General features: G+C 50.2%; 1 protein-coding gene across 1 annotated transcript in view; it reads left to right on the top strand.

Annotated features, from left to right (window-relative positions):
* Positions 1-1,485: 1,485 nt before the first annotated feature.
* Ap2a1 (adaptor related protein complex 2 subunit alpha 1) overlaps positions 1,486-12,443 on the top strand; it is a 28,570-nt gene continuing 17,612 nt past the window's right edge. Inside the window, exon 1 of the mRNA XM_027420717.2 lies at positions 1,486-1,683. Coding sequence (XP_027276518.1) covers positions 1,617-1,683 — 67 coding nt within the window. The 5' untranslated portion in view covers positions 1,486-1,616. The remainder of the gene's footprint in view (positions 1,684-12,443) is intronic.

Below are 12,443 nucleotides of genomic sequence, written 5' to 3'. Positions count from 1 at the left end.
TTTTTCTTTTTTGCAATACTGAGGATTGAACCAAGCACTTGGGCGTGTTAGGCAAGTGCTCCACCACTGAAATGTCCCCCTAGGACCTCACTGGGGAATTCTAGGCAGAGGCTCTCCCCCTGAGATACATTCCCAGTTCCTCACTGGGGGATTCAAGGCTACATCCTTAGCCTCCCCTCCTCTCTCTCCCTTCCTCCCTTCCTTCCTTTTCTTTTCTTTTCCTTTCTTTCTTTCTTTCTTTCTTTCTTCCTTTCTTTCTTTTTTTTTTTTTTTTGAGATAGGTACTTTCCATGTAGCCTTGGCAGTTCTGGAACTCGCTACATATAGAGTTCAAGCTGGCCTTGAACTCATAGAAAACTGCCTCCTATTCCCCAGGACTGAGCATTGCCCTTTCCTAGGTCCCAGGACATACCTCCTAGACCCATTCTGGGCTTGTTGGAGATTATAAAAGCCTATCTGGGGTAGCATTTTGTTCGTGGTGATGATAGAAATGGACCCTTCCAATTTCCTTTGTCCCAATCTTCTCAATAGCCCCAAGTGTTGCGATCGGGCAGCTTTGCCTTCCTTGCTAGTCCTTAGCTGTGGCTGCAATTGGTGTTTGCCTGGGTAGTTTCCAAAACTGATGGAGAAAGCAATTTTGATCTGACGATCAGGGCACTGGGATTCAGCGTAGGGAAAAAAAAACCCAACCTATATTGGAAATGCTTTTAAACTAAAATAGTAATTCTACAGTTTTCTCCTTCTGAGCTATGTAGTCTTGGGCAAGCCGTTCAATCTCTCTGGGCCTCAGTGTTAAATGGGACGAGCCTTGAGAGTCCCTTCCCTTATGGATAATAGGTTCAGACAAGCCAAAATTCCAGAGATGGGCTCCCAGAGAGCGGTTGCAGCAGCCCGAGGTGCAGAAGTGGACACCCCACGGTCCACCGACTCGCCCAGCCCCGCTCTGCAGCAGGCAACACTCCGCCTATCGCAGCGCAACTGACTGACAGCTCCTCTTTCTCCTTCCTTCTTTACAGGTTGTCGCCCTCTGCCCGTCCCCCACAGCCGCCCCTTCGAGGGCGGAAGTATAAGGCGTCTGGCGAATCTGCAGAGCCCTGAGAAGGGTAATCTCCTCACCCATTGGCCTTCTTGTCCCGAAGTTCCGCCTCCTTGGCCCGTTCCGCGGCCTCTTCTTACGCCCCGCCCTCCAGTCGCGGAGCAGGCTGTCAATCCAATTAGCGTTGGTCTCCGCCGTGCAGGGGGCGGCCTCAGAATGTGTCATCCAACTCCGCCCATCTCTAGGGCAACGCCCCCTGCCTCCCTACTCCGAACGGAAATAGCACGGTACTGCACCAATCATCACCATGTGTCTTTACCATATAGCCAATCATGGAGTAGGGAGGGCGGGCGTTCCGGTGTGAGCGGCAGGGCGCTCAGCCAACGAGCGGCGTGAGTTCCCGGATGACAGCCCGCAGGGGCGGGTCCAAGGCGGGGCGTCAGCCTGCAGCCAGCCCGCCGCCAGCCCGCCCTCCCCCGGCCGGCTCCTCGGCGCCGCCTGGGGTCCTTTCCGCCCGGTGCCGCCAGCCAGCCAGCCCCGTGCCCGTTCGGCCAGGCCTGGAGCCGAGCCCTCCGCCATCATGCCGGCCGTATCCAAGGGCGATGGCATGCGCGGGCTCGCCGTGTTCATCTCCGACATCCGGAACTGTGAGCTCACGACCGGGGCCCGGGGGTCACGCGGGAACCGGGAGGAGGGAGCGGGGAATCGCGGGGGTGTCCTCGCTGGAAGGACCGGGGCGGCGCGGGCAGACGTGGCGTGAGGAGGTGGAGGGGATAGAACAACGGGCTAGGTAGGTCATTCAGTGCCATCCCGAGCCTATGTGGAGAAAATCAGAGACGCAGAAGAGGTGGGAGGCGGGCGACCACCTAGGGCCAGGGGCCAGAAGTTGGGGAACAGCCCAGGGACCAGAGATGATTAGGTTGGGGGACAGCAGAAAGACCAGAGATAACAAGGTGGGGTACTGTAGATGATAATGTGGGGGACAGCAGAAGGACTAGAGATGGAAGCGGGGGCATCAGGAGAACCAGAGATGATAAAGTGGGGAGATACCAGAGGAATCAGAAATAGAAACAGGGGGACAGCAGAGGGACAGAGAAGCAGGTGAGGGGACAGCAGAAGGACCGGTGATGGAACTGGGGGAACTGCAGAGGAAGCAGATATGATATGGTGGGGGTGACACCATAGGGCCCATAGATAGTATGTGGGGGCACATCAGATAAACCAGAGATGATAAGGTCAGGGGACAGCAGAGGGACCAGAGCGTAAGTGGAGGGGCAGCACAGGGATCAGCGATGATGAGGTGGGGGAACAGAGGATCAGAGACGGAAATGGGAGACAGCAGAGGGTGAGGTATGAAAAGACTCTCGATGGAAGATTGCTTAAGTGACATGGAAGGCATTTGAGAGTCTACGTATAGGAAAGAGGGAATATAGGTGTAGACTCTTGGGGAAAGCTAAGACACCAGCACTGCCTGGGAAGGAATGGTATTACCGAGTGAGCGTTCCTGATGGAGGCAGACCCCTAAGAGGAGGGCAAGCCATCTGAAAGCTCTGGGGGTGGGGGTGGGGGTAGTGAAAGTGTGTGCTCTGCAGAAGGAAAGTGGTCAGGGAATAGGACAGGCCTGGATTCAAACCTTTCTTGGCTTATCACAGCAATATGGGGGCCATGATCCCTTCTAGGAAGGGTTATTGTAATGATGGAAGGGCTGGCTGCTGGCTAGCTCACAACTTCTGGGAGCAGATGTTGGTGTCTGGAGCTGCCAGGAGCCTTCAGAGGGTCCATCCATGGATGTGGTCAGCCAGACCTGGCTTTGTGTTTGAGACTGCACTCCCATCACTATGTGACCTTGAATGAGGGACTTTATTTGTCAGTTTCTTCATGTCAGGAGAGGTTGTTGATGGCTTCTTAATGAGGGGTGACTGGGCTGATGTAGAGTGAGATCCACATGATGAGGCCCTAGGCCAGGCCCAGGTTGCAGCTGTCCATATTGGCTAGGATCTAAAGAATTACTTGCTGGGCGTTGGTGGCGCACACCTTTAATCCCAGCACTAGGGAGGCAGAGGCAGGTGGATCTCTGTGAGTTCAGAGGCCAGCCTGGTCTCCAGAGCGAGTGCCAGGAAAGGCTCCAAAGCTATACAGAGAAACCCTTTCTCGAGAAAAAAAAAAAAAAAAAAAAAAAAAAGACTTACTCCTCCAGTTGCTCAGGGGAGGATTGTGAGCACAATAGGTGCCAGCAAAGAGGACAGTGGGAAGCTGTGTATCTCCTTAGATGAGAGATGCTTTGGATCCAGTGAAAAGAGGTAGAGCTAGGAAGGGTTACAGATTTTGGCATGGGTACCTGTTAAAAATGGGTGTGCTTGGGGCTGGAGAGATGGCTCAGCAGTTAAGAGCACTGCCTGTTCCTTCAGAGGACCTGGGTTCAATTCCTAGCAATTCCATGTGGTAGCTCACACCTGTCTGTAACTCCAGTTCCAAAGCTTCTAACACTCTCACACAGATATACATGCAGGCAAAACACAACGGACATAAAATAAAAATAAATTATATATAAATGGGTGTGCTTTATCTCTGATAACTTGGTGGGATGACCCTCTGCACCTACTTAGCCCCTTTGGGGGCTTAGCTTTTGCATCTGAACTCCATTCCTAGTAGCATGTCACCTGCAGAGATTTGTTTGCTCCTTTATTTGACAAATGCTATTTGATTGTGCTATGTATTTGTCCCTACTTGAAGTACTAGGGTCACAGTTAGTAGAATTCCTAGTCTTGGACTGTGGCTGTGGCTCAGCAGTAGAGCACCTGCCCAGCATCTCTCAGGGAAGGGCTGAGGGCATAGTTGATGGTAGAGTGCCTGCCTAGTGTGAAGCACCACAAGACAAAACAAAACAAAAATACACATTCTTTGGAGCATTCATTCCCTAAGAGGGATAAAGAGTAAGCAGAAGGGAACGCAGTGTAATCTGCCAGTGGCCAGTGTTGTAAAGAAGGAGTGTTGGGGCTGAAAAGGTGCAATTGGTGGCTGGCATCTGAATAGACTCAAACAGAATGAGGAGCATAACGTGCTGTGCTTTGGTGAAATAAGTCCATTCAGAGAGATAATGTGTTCAGAGGTCCCGAGGTTGCAGCATGCTTATGCCAGATGCATGTAAGCATAGGACGTGAGCACAGAACTGAACAGACAGAGATGCTGATGGGCCCTGAGACTGTGGCCCTTCTGTGGCTAAACTAAGAGCTGTAGGATGCTTTTGAGCAGAGGAGGGCAGTGACTTACTGAATTCTTCTAGAACTGGGCATGGTAGTGCATAGCTCTGGGATCGTGCTGACAGGCGGGTGGTGTGTCCCAGGCCAGCTTAGGCATGACCATGTCTCATGAAGAAAATCAAAACTATTGAATGATTGCTCTGGCTGCTGTGAGAACTGAGAAGGTAGGGTGGCAGCCGGGAACCAAATCAAAGGTGTCAGGCCTCCAGGCTCAAGAGGTGGCCAGTGGAGTGAGACAGGGACTGCTATGATGTGCGCAGAAGCAAAGCACGGGAGTTGCATGCCTATAGCATTTGGAAGGCCACAGCACCGAGGTGCTGACTATAAGGATAGTCTGGCCTCCATAACAAGACTTGGTTCAAAAAAACAAAAAGAAAAACAAAAAACAACCCTAGGGGCTGGAGAGATGGTTCAGCAGTTAAGAGCACTTGTAGAGAACTAGTAGGTCTGGTTCCTCGTGCCCACATCAGGTGGGTCACAGTGCCTATAGCTCCAATTCCAGGGGATTTCACACCCTCTTCTGGCCTCCAAGGGCATGTGCATTCACATGTCTAGACAAAACAAAAGGATTGATTAGATTTGGGGCCAGTTTTGAAGGATTTGTAAAGAGAATTTGTGTTGGGGTTTGGGGAAGGAAAGAGAAGATGAGCAGTTATCACACTTTAGTACCCTAGAAAGCAGCCAGGGGACAGAGCAAAGAGAAGCTCAGACTTTGGGGTGGCTTAGCCACTGGCCTTTGCTGCAGCACCAACATTGTCTTCTCCTTGGCCCAGCAGCCATGTGTGTTTCAAGCCCTATGACAGCCCTGGGGGCACAGTGGCAAATAAGACAGATGAGTGTATGCTCCTGTGCAGCTGTGACCCCAAGGACAAAAGGTGCTTGAGCAGATAAATCACAGCTGGTCTGGCAAATAAATGTGTCTTTATGCAAGTCAGACAAGAAATGCAAACAAAGCCAGGAATGGAGTTTAGACCTATCATGCCAGCTATTCCAGAGGCTGAGGCAGGAGGATTTCAAGTTCACAGTCAGCCTTGGCCTGGCTAGATGTCTCAGGAGGTAGAGGCACTTGCTGCCAAGCCTGACATTGGTTCAACTCCTGGAGTCACACAAGTTGTTTTCTGACTGCCTACATACATGCATACAAAAATAAATGTAATCATAATGTAAAAGATAGCCTTGTGTTGTAGAGTGAGTCCAAAACCAGCTTATGCAGCTTAAAGACATCCTGTGTTAAAATAAAAAATAGGGTCTGAGACAGGTGGTGGTGGCCCAGGACTTTAATTCCAGCTTTGGAGGCAGAGACAGGTGAATCAATGAGTTCAAGGCCAACCTGGTCTACAGAGTGAGCTCAAGGATACACAGAGAAACCCTGTCTTGGGGCGGGGGGAAGGGGGTGATCTGGAGAACCCTGGCTGATCTTCTAGAGAACCTGGGTTTGATTCCTAGTACCACACGGCAGTTCACAAACATCTGTAACTCCAGTTTCAGAGTATCTGACTCCTTCTGGCCTCTGTAGGACTACATACATATGGAACACAGTACTTTCGTAGCATGTGCAACCCCTGAGTTCCATCTCTGGTAGCACCAGTGTCCATCTCCAAGGACATGATGGCTCACACTTGTCATCACTGAGGCAGGCAATTTTAGGTGTGAAGCCAGACTCAACTACACAGCCAAGAACTGCCCCAAACAAACAAACAAAATCATAACAGGGCCGGTAAGCTGGCTTAGAGGGTAAAGGCGCTTGTTGCCAAGTCTGAGGACCTGAATTTGATCCTGGGGACCCACATGGTAAAAGAAGAAAACTGACTGGCACAAATTGCCCTTTGGCCTCCACACGTGTGCCCACATACACATAACAAATTCAAAAGGTGGGCCTCAATAATACTTTACAAGTGAGAGCAGCCATACCTAGGACTCCATGTGGATGGACTGTTAGAAGAGGCTGGACCACAGAGGAAGGCAGGGGAGGGACTGTGAGTCATAGCAGGGATGGATGGAGAGTGATTGCTCAAGCATGCAGGCCGTGTGTGTGTGTGTGTGTGTGTGTGTGTGTGTGTGTAAGAGAATATTCTGGGATTAGACACTCAAGGTTTCACAGTTCTGTGAACAAAGAATTTAATAGGGTGAGTTTCACAGTGTGCAGCTTTTTTTGTTTGTTTCTTTTTCTTTTGTTTTCTTTTGTTTTGTTTTTCGAGATAGGGTATTTCTGTTTAGCCCTGACTTGCTCTGTCGTCCAGGCTGGCCCCGGACTCAAAGATCCACCTGCTTCTGCCTTCCAGATGCTGGAATTAAAGGCATGTGGCCATCACTGCCCAGTCACAGTGTGCAGTTGTTTTTTGTTTGTTTGTTTGTTTTGTTTTTGGCTTTTTAAAGAGGGGAATTCTGTTGTCTCAGAGGGTCAGAGCTGAAGGAAAGGGCTGCAAAGCTACTTCCCCCATACCCCAAAGACACACTCTCTAATCTTCCCATGGGCCATGGCTCTGGGGATGACCCACAGAGGAGAAAGGAGAGGACCATACTGCCCCAGAGGTTCTCAGGTTAGGGAGGGACATGAAAATGACACAAGTTTCTTAGACATGTCAATAGCTGTAAACATAGGGCTGGGGGGCTCTTTGCTCTGGAGGGGATATTGGTCCATTCTTCATTAGAGGACAGGTCCCTAATCCCTTTGTAGGTCTGAGAGCAGTTCCAGAGGGAGTTGTGGAAGGTGGGCAACCCCAGGACAATGTGCTACACCGTACAGGTCAGACAAGTAAGCCATGAGCTCCACCACAGCACACAGAGACACATACAGTGCATTTGGGAACCTTGAGTTAGAACATTAGAAGATGGGGATATAGTTGTCGATCTTGGTGCAATGGCACTGGGTGATGCACTCAGCAATCCACACAATGTTGTGACATTCCTGTTCCTTAAGCTTCACAAAGGCATAAAAGACACCAAAGTGGGACTGGTTCAGGAAGGCCAACTTGTTCAGCTTCACCTCATGCTCAAAGAATCGGTCCTCCAGAGTCTTGTCTCCAGGATTGCTACCTGCACCCTCAAAAAACAGTTTGTATTCCGGGTAGTAATCAGCTCCATTCTTGACCTGTTCATAGTCATCAGCCCGAGCCAGCTGAGCCAAGCCCTCAGGGTAGCGTCGGCCACAGTGTGGAAGGAGCTTGGCATGGTCCTCCTTGGACAGCTCTGTGCTGAAAGAGTTGATGGTGATGATGAAGGTGCGGCGGTCTGCTTCAAACTCTAGGATAGGACACATGGCATCAGCTGTGGTTCCTGACAAGCAGCTCATAGGCATGGTTTCTCATATGGCGGAACTCTACTACCATCTGCTCCTTGAGCTTGTCATCAATGACTGACACTGTCAGAGGTGATGCTTCTTTGGCCAGAAAATTGCCAAAATCTGTACTCTGAAGGTGCAGCTTCAAGTCCTCCAGAATCTCGAACTGCACCAGGTTGAGGTAGTCCGCCTGGCTGAGCACCCCGGCTTTCTGGCTGCGCACTAATCCCTCCAAGTAGTCATTGTCCATGTTGAAATAAAGCTCCGAGAAGAACGACAAGGCTGCGGTAGGGGCGGCAGGGGCGGTGGGACCAGAGAGCCCTGAGGAGCCCACACACAACCCGACTTCAAGATCAGCTCCAGTGTGCAGCTTTTAACTGAGATTTTTCTGAGCTTTTGAGATTCATGTAACCCAGGCTGGCCTTGAACTCATTATTTAGATAAAGTTGACCTTCAACCTCTGATCTGCCTACCTCTACTGCCCAAGTACTGAGATAACAGGTTTGTGATTTATATCTTAGTATTTATTTATTTATTTTAAGCTAAGATGCAGGTGCACCTGTTGTAAGCCTAGTAGGGGAGGGCTCTGTCTGGGCTCTGTTTCACGAGACACTCTGCGGGTGCAGTGGGATGCAGAGGTCTGCATCAAGCCATGGGTGCTGCAAAGGTTCTGAGGTCAGGGATTGTGGATAGAGGCCAGACTCCTGTTTGTTCTGAGAGCGTGGCAGGGGTAGAAGTACAGCTATAGACAAGGAAAGGATAGGGTCAGGGTTAGGCAGGAGGGAGCCCTCTGTCCAGGGGAAACATGGGGCTCAGCAAGTAGGCTGTGAACAGGAAGTGCAGATTCTAGGGATAACAGATGATGAGGCTGAGCTGTGTGAAGACGTGGTCTTGCCCTCCCAGAGCACGGAAGCCTTATCAAACAGGAGCTGCTGCTGCAGGGCTGGGGCTGTCTCCTATCAAGTCCCTGTTCTTTTGGAACAAGTCCATGAAGAAGGCCTTGTAGTTGGAGTGCTGACTCCCTCAGCTCAAAGCTACTGCATGCATAGGAAGCACATCCTGCCCCATTGTAGAGCCACTGTGGTAGTGACTTTTGCCTCAGTCCTGGGATCAAGGTCTGGTTTTCACCCTGTTCATCCTCAGCTCTGACCAGAGTTCAATCCTGGATTCCACATAAAGGTGATGGAGAGGAAATTCAAAGTAGTCCACTGATACACCCACACACACACACACACACACAGTTTCCGGTGCCTCATAGCCACATAGCACATGGCCGAATGTTGGCCATGGAAGGATCAAAGGGGTTTTATGGCAACCCAGAGTCTGGAAGCATTGAATACCTGCTGGGCTTTGGGCAGGGTCCAGGCCAAGGCACACAGGGTCCTCCAGGCAGGGCCAGGCTGGCCCAAATTCCTTTGAGGGTAATTACAGACGCACCCTGGTGCTGATGCCTCTGTTTAGCCACTTAGAGAAGTCATCACCCCTATGGACCTCCAAGCTGGAAACTACAAGCTGGAGTAAAGCTCAGTCGAGAAGGACAATAACCTCAGGCAGCCCCTGGGGGGGATGGCCCTGTCCCTCTTGACCCTCTTCCTTCAGATAAAGCCTTTCCATGGCTCGAGCTTTGTTCCCATTCTCTTGCTTCCCATCTTCCAACTGGCCCCTTGGCTCCCTCCCAGCCCTTTTGCCTGCTGCTTCCATTGCCTCATTTCTGGTCCTAGCCAGGAAGCCTTCCTCTCCTGTTGCAGTTCCAGCCTCCACAAGGCTCACCTCTGTTAGAACACTCACCATTGTCCCTGTCTACTTCTCCACCAAACCAAAACTCTCCAGGAGCAGGACAAGAGTGACTCATTCCCAAGCCCACTCAAGAAATGCCTTCATGCCGGGTGTGGTGACACTTGGGAGGGAAAGGCAGGCAGAGCTTTATGAGTTTGAGGCTAGCCTCCTTTACATAGTGAGTTGTTCAGGACAACCAAGACTACTTAGCTGACTCCCTTTCATAGACCAACTCAAAGAAGAAAGGAAGGAAGGATCTCTCTCTCTCTCTCTCTTTTTTTTTTTTTTTTAAGATTTATTTATTTATCATGTATACAGTTTTCTGTCTGCATGTGTCCCTGCAGGCCAGAAGAGGGCACCAGATCTCATAACGGATGGTTGTGAGCCACCATGTGGTTGCTGGGAATTGAACTCAGGACCTCTGGAAGAGTAGTTAGTGTTCTTAACCTCTGAGCCATCTCTCCAGCCCAGGAAGGATCTTTTATGAACGAGAGAGCTGCTTTAAGATGTGGTGACACACCGGCATGCCAGCTGTGATGAGTAGGTGACTGCCTGTCTACCCTGAGTGCTGCATAGTCAACCTTACCAGTGTACAATCTGTCTAGTGGCCTCTAGTGCTGTCCTTCCTGTGCCCCCAGCCTCAAGCAAGGGCTCAATCTCGCTCTCTCTTTTGTTCTCTCTCTCTCAAGAAATCTCATGTCACCTAGACTTAGCCATGATGATCTTAAACTCCTGATCCTCCTGTTCCCACTTCCAGTGTTACGGATTCCAGGTGTGCTATCCTTGGTTTGTGCAGTGCTGGGATCAAACCCAGAGCTGCTGTGTGCTAGGCAAGCATTCTCCCAACTGAGCTACATTCCCAGTCTTTGTTTTTAACTTTTTGAGATAGTTTCATTCTGTAGTCCTAGTTAACCTAAAGCACATATCTATCCATCCTTCTGCCTCAGCCTCCCGAGTGTCTGGTTTATAGGTTGTATCTTTCCATCCAGCTTCAGCTCTGTTACTTTTCATTTTGAGATAGAGCATCACTTAGTAGCCCAGGTTGGCCTTGAACTTGTGATTCCCTTCACTCAGTCTCCCAAGTAGCAAGGATGAAATGCTCCACCCAGGCCTGGCTTGCGCTTTCTCTTTTTGAAACTCCATACTTCAATTTTGAAATAAAAAAAAAAAATATGTGTGTGTGTGTATGGATGTTTTGCCTGCTTGTGTGTATGTAGTGTGTACATGCCTAGTACCTTTGGACTTCACAAGAGGTCATCGGGACTAAAGTTACAGATGGTTTTAAGCCACCATATTGGTGCTGGAAATTGAACCCAGGTCCTCTGGAAGAGCAGTCAGTCCTTCCCTTTTCCCTCAAGACAGGATTTCTCTATGTATCTTTGGCTGTCCTGGAACTCACTTTGTAGATCAGGCTGGCCTTGAATTCACAGAGATCCACCTGCCTCTGCCTCCTGAGTGCTGGGATTAAAGGTGTGTGCCACAGAGCTCCATTTCCTGCACTCGTGGAGATGGTTAGTTTGGTTGCCTGTGTAACCCAAGTCTGCCAGAGTTTGATCTCCCTCCCCAGGTTGAACTGGGCTGTTAATCAGCTCATGAGCAGTGTGTAGTCCATCTACAAAACACTGACTTTTTTGGTCCCCCTGGAATAACATTAAGAAAAGAGACTTCATGGTCAGGAATGGAAATGCCCACATTCTGGTAATCACCTGGTACCACGTTGGTCACCAGTGTTCCCTGCCCACTGACTTCGTGGGCAGCTTCCTACCTGGGCTCAGTCCCACCTCTGGCTGGTGATCTGGTGGAAACCTCCAGACTGAACCTTACTCATCTCTCCAGGTGCTCCTCAAATACCCCCTCTTCTGGCTGCTTCCACACAGCCCCAATGGACTCTAGGTAGCCTCTCAGAGTCAGGTGTGCCTGAGTCCCCACCTACCCTTACCAGGTCAGGAGTTCCCAGGACATGTGAGAAGTGCTGGAGCACCTGCTTGGGGCTGGCGAGGTCACCTCCCTTGGATTACTAAATGCTGAAGCCTGGCTTGGTGGCACACGGCTTTAATCCCAGCACTAGGGAGGTAGAGGCAGATGGATTTCTATGAATTCCAGGACAGCCAAGGCAACAGAGAAACTCTGTCTCGAAAACCAATAAATAAATAAATAAATAAATAAATAAATGATGAGTTTCAGGTGGTTTTTGAGATGGGGTCACATTGTGCTGAATCCATGGGGCCGCACTAGGCCCAGAGCCCTCCCCATTTCCTGGGGTGAAGTAGACTCCTGCCCTGCCCAAGGTCCTTCACTTTTATTGTTGTTTTGTTTTGTTTTGTGTTTTGAGATAGGGTTTCTCTGTGTAACTGCTCAGGCTAACCTGGAACTCGCTTCCTAGACCAGGCTATTTGATCCTAGCTTGGGCAACACAAAACCTGGGGTGGCAGGCCTGTACCAGTGTGATAGCCAGTGCCATCTTGGTGCATTACTGAGCCCTTAGTGGAGGAGACTCTGCCCAGGAAAGAGGCTGACCTTACCTTGGAGGGGCTCCCTCCCAGGGCTGGACACAGGCGGATGTGACAGCTGCTGCTGGTGTGACTTGCTAGCTACATATTTCTGGCATAGAAAGAATTGGTCAAATCTTATTGTAGTCTCTTCTCTGTGTATGCTTGTGTGTGCATGCATGCATGAGTGCATGTGTCAGGGCAGGTGGTGTTTCCTCAGTTGCTCTCCACCTTATTGATGGAATCAGTCTCCCTGAACTTGGAGCTTGCCAGTTCAGCCAGCCCATCTGGCCAGAATATTCCCCCAGATCTGCCCTCACTTGCCCCAGCATGCAGATGTGTGCTTCCATGTCCAGCATTATAGGTGCTAAACTTGGGCTCTCATGTTTACACAGTAGGCACTTTACCCATGGAGCTATCTCCTCATCCCCAAAATTAATTTTAGCAATATTTATATGACTCTGCATATTCACAATGCTGCCATTGGAGTCAGTATCTTAACATTCCTTTTTTCCGGTGCTGGTGATGGAGCTCAGTAGGTTGAGTGTGCCAGCTAGACAAGCTTGCCCACAGAGCCTGCCCCCCCCCCCCCCCCCCCCCCC

The sequence above is a fragment of the Cricetulus griseus genome, chromosome 6 (genome assembly GCF_003668045.3).
Source record: "Cricetulus griseus strain 17A/GY chromosome 6, alternate assembly CriGri-PICRH-1.0, whole genome shotgun sequence".
NCBI lineage: Eukaryota > Metazoa > Chordata > Mammalia > Rodentia > Cricetidae > Cricetulus > Cricetulus griseus.
Note: the sequence above shows the minus strand (reverse complement) of the source record. Positions and strands in the feature narration are given on the sequence as shown.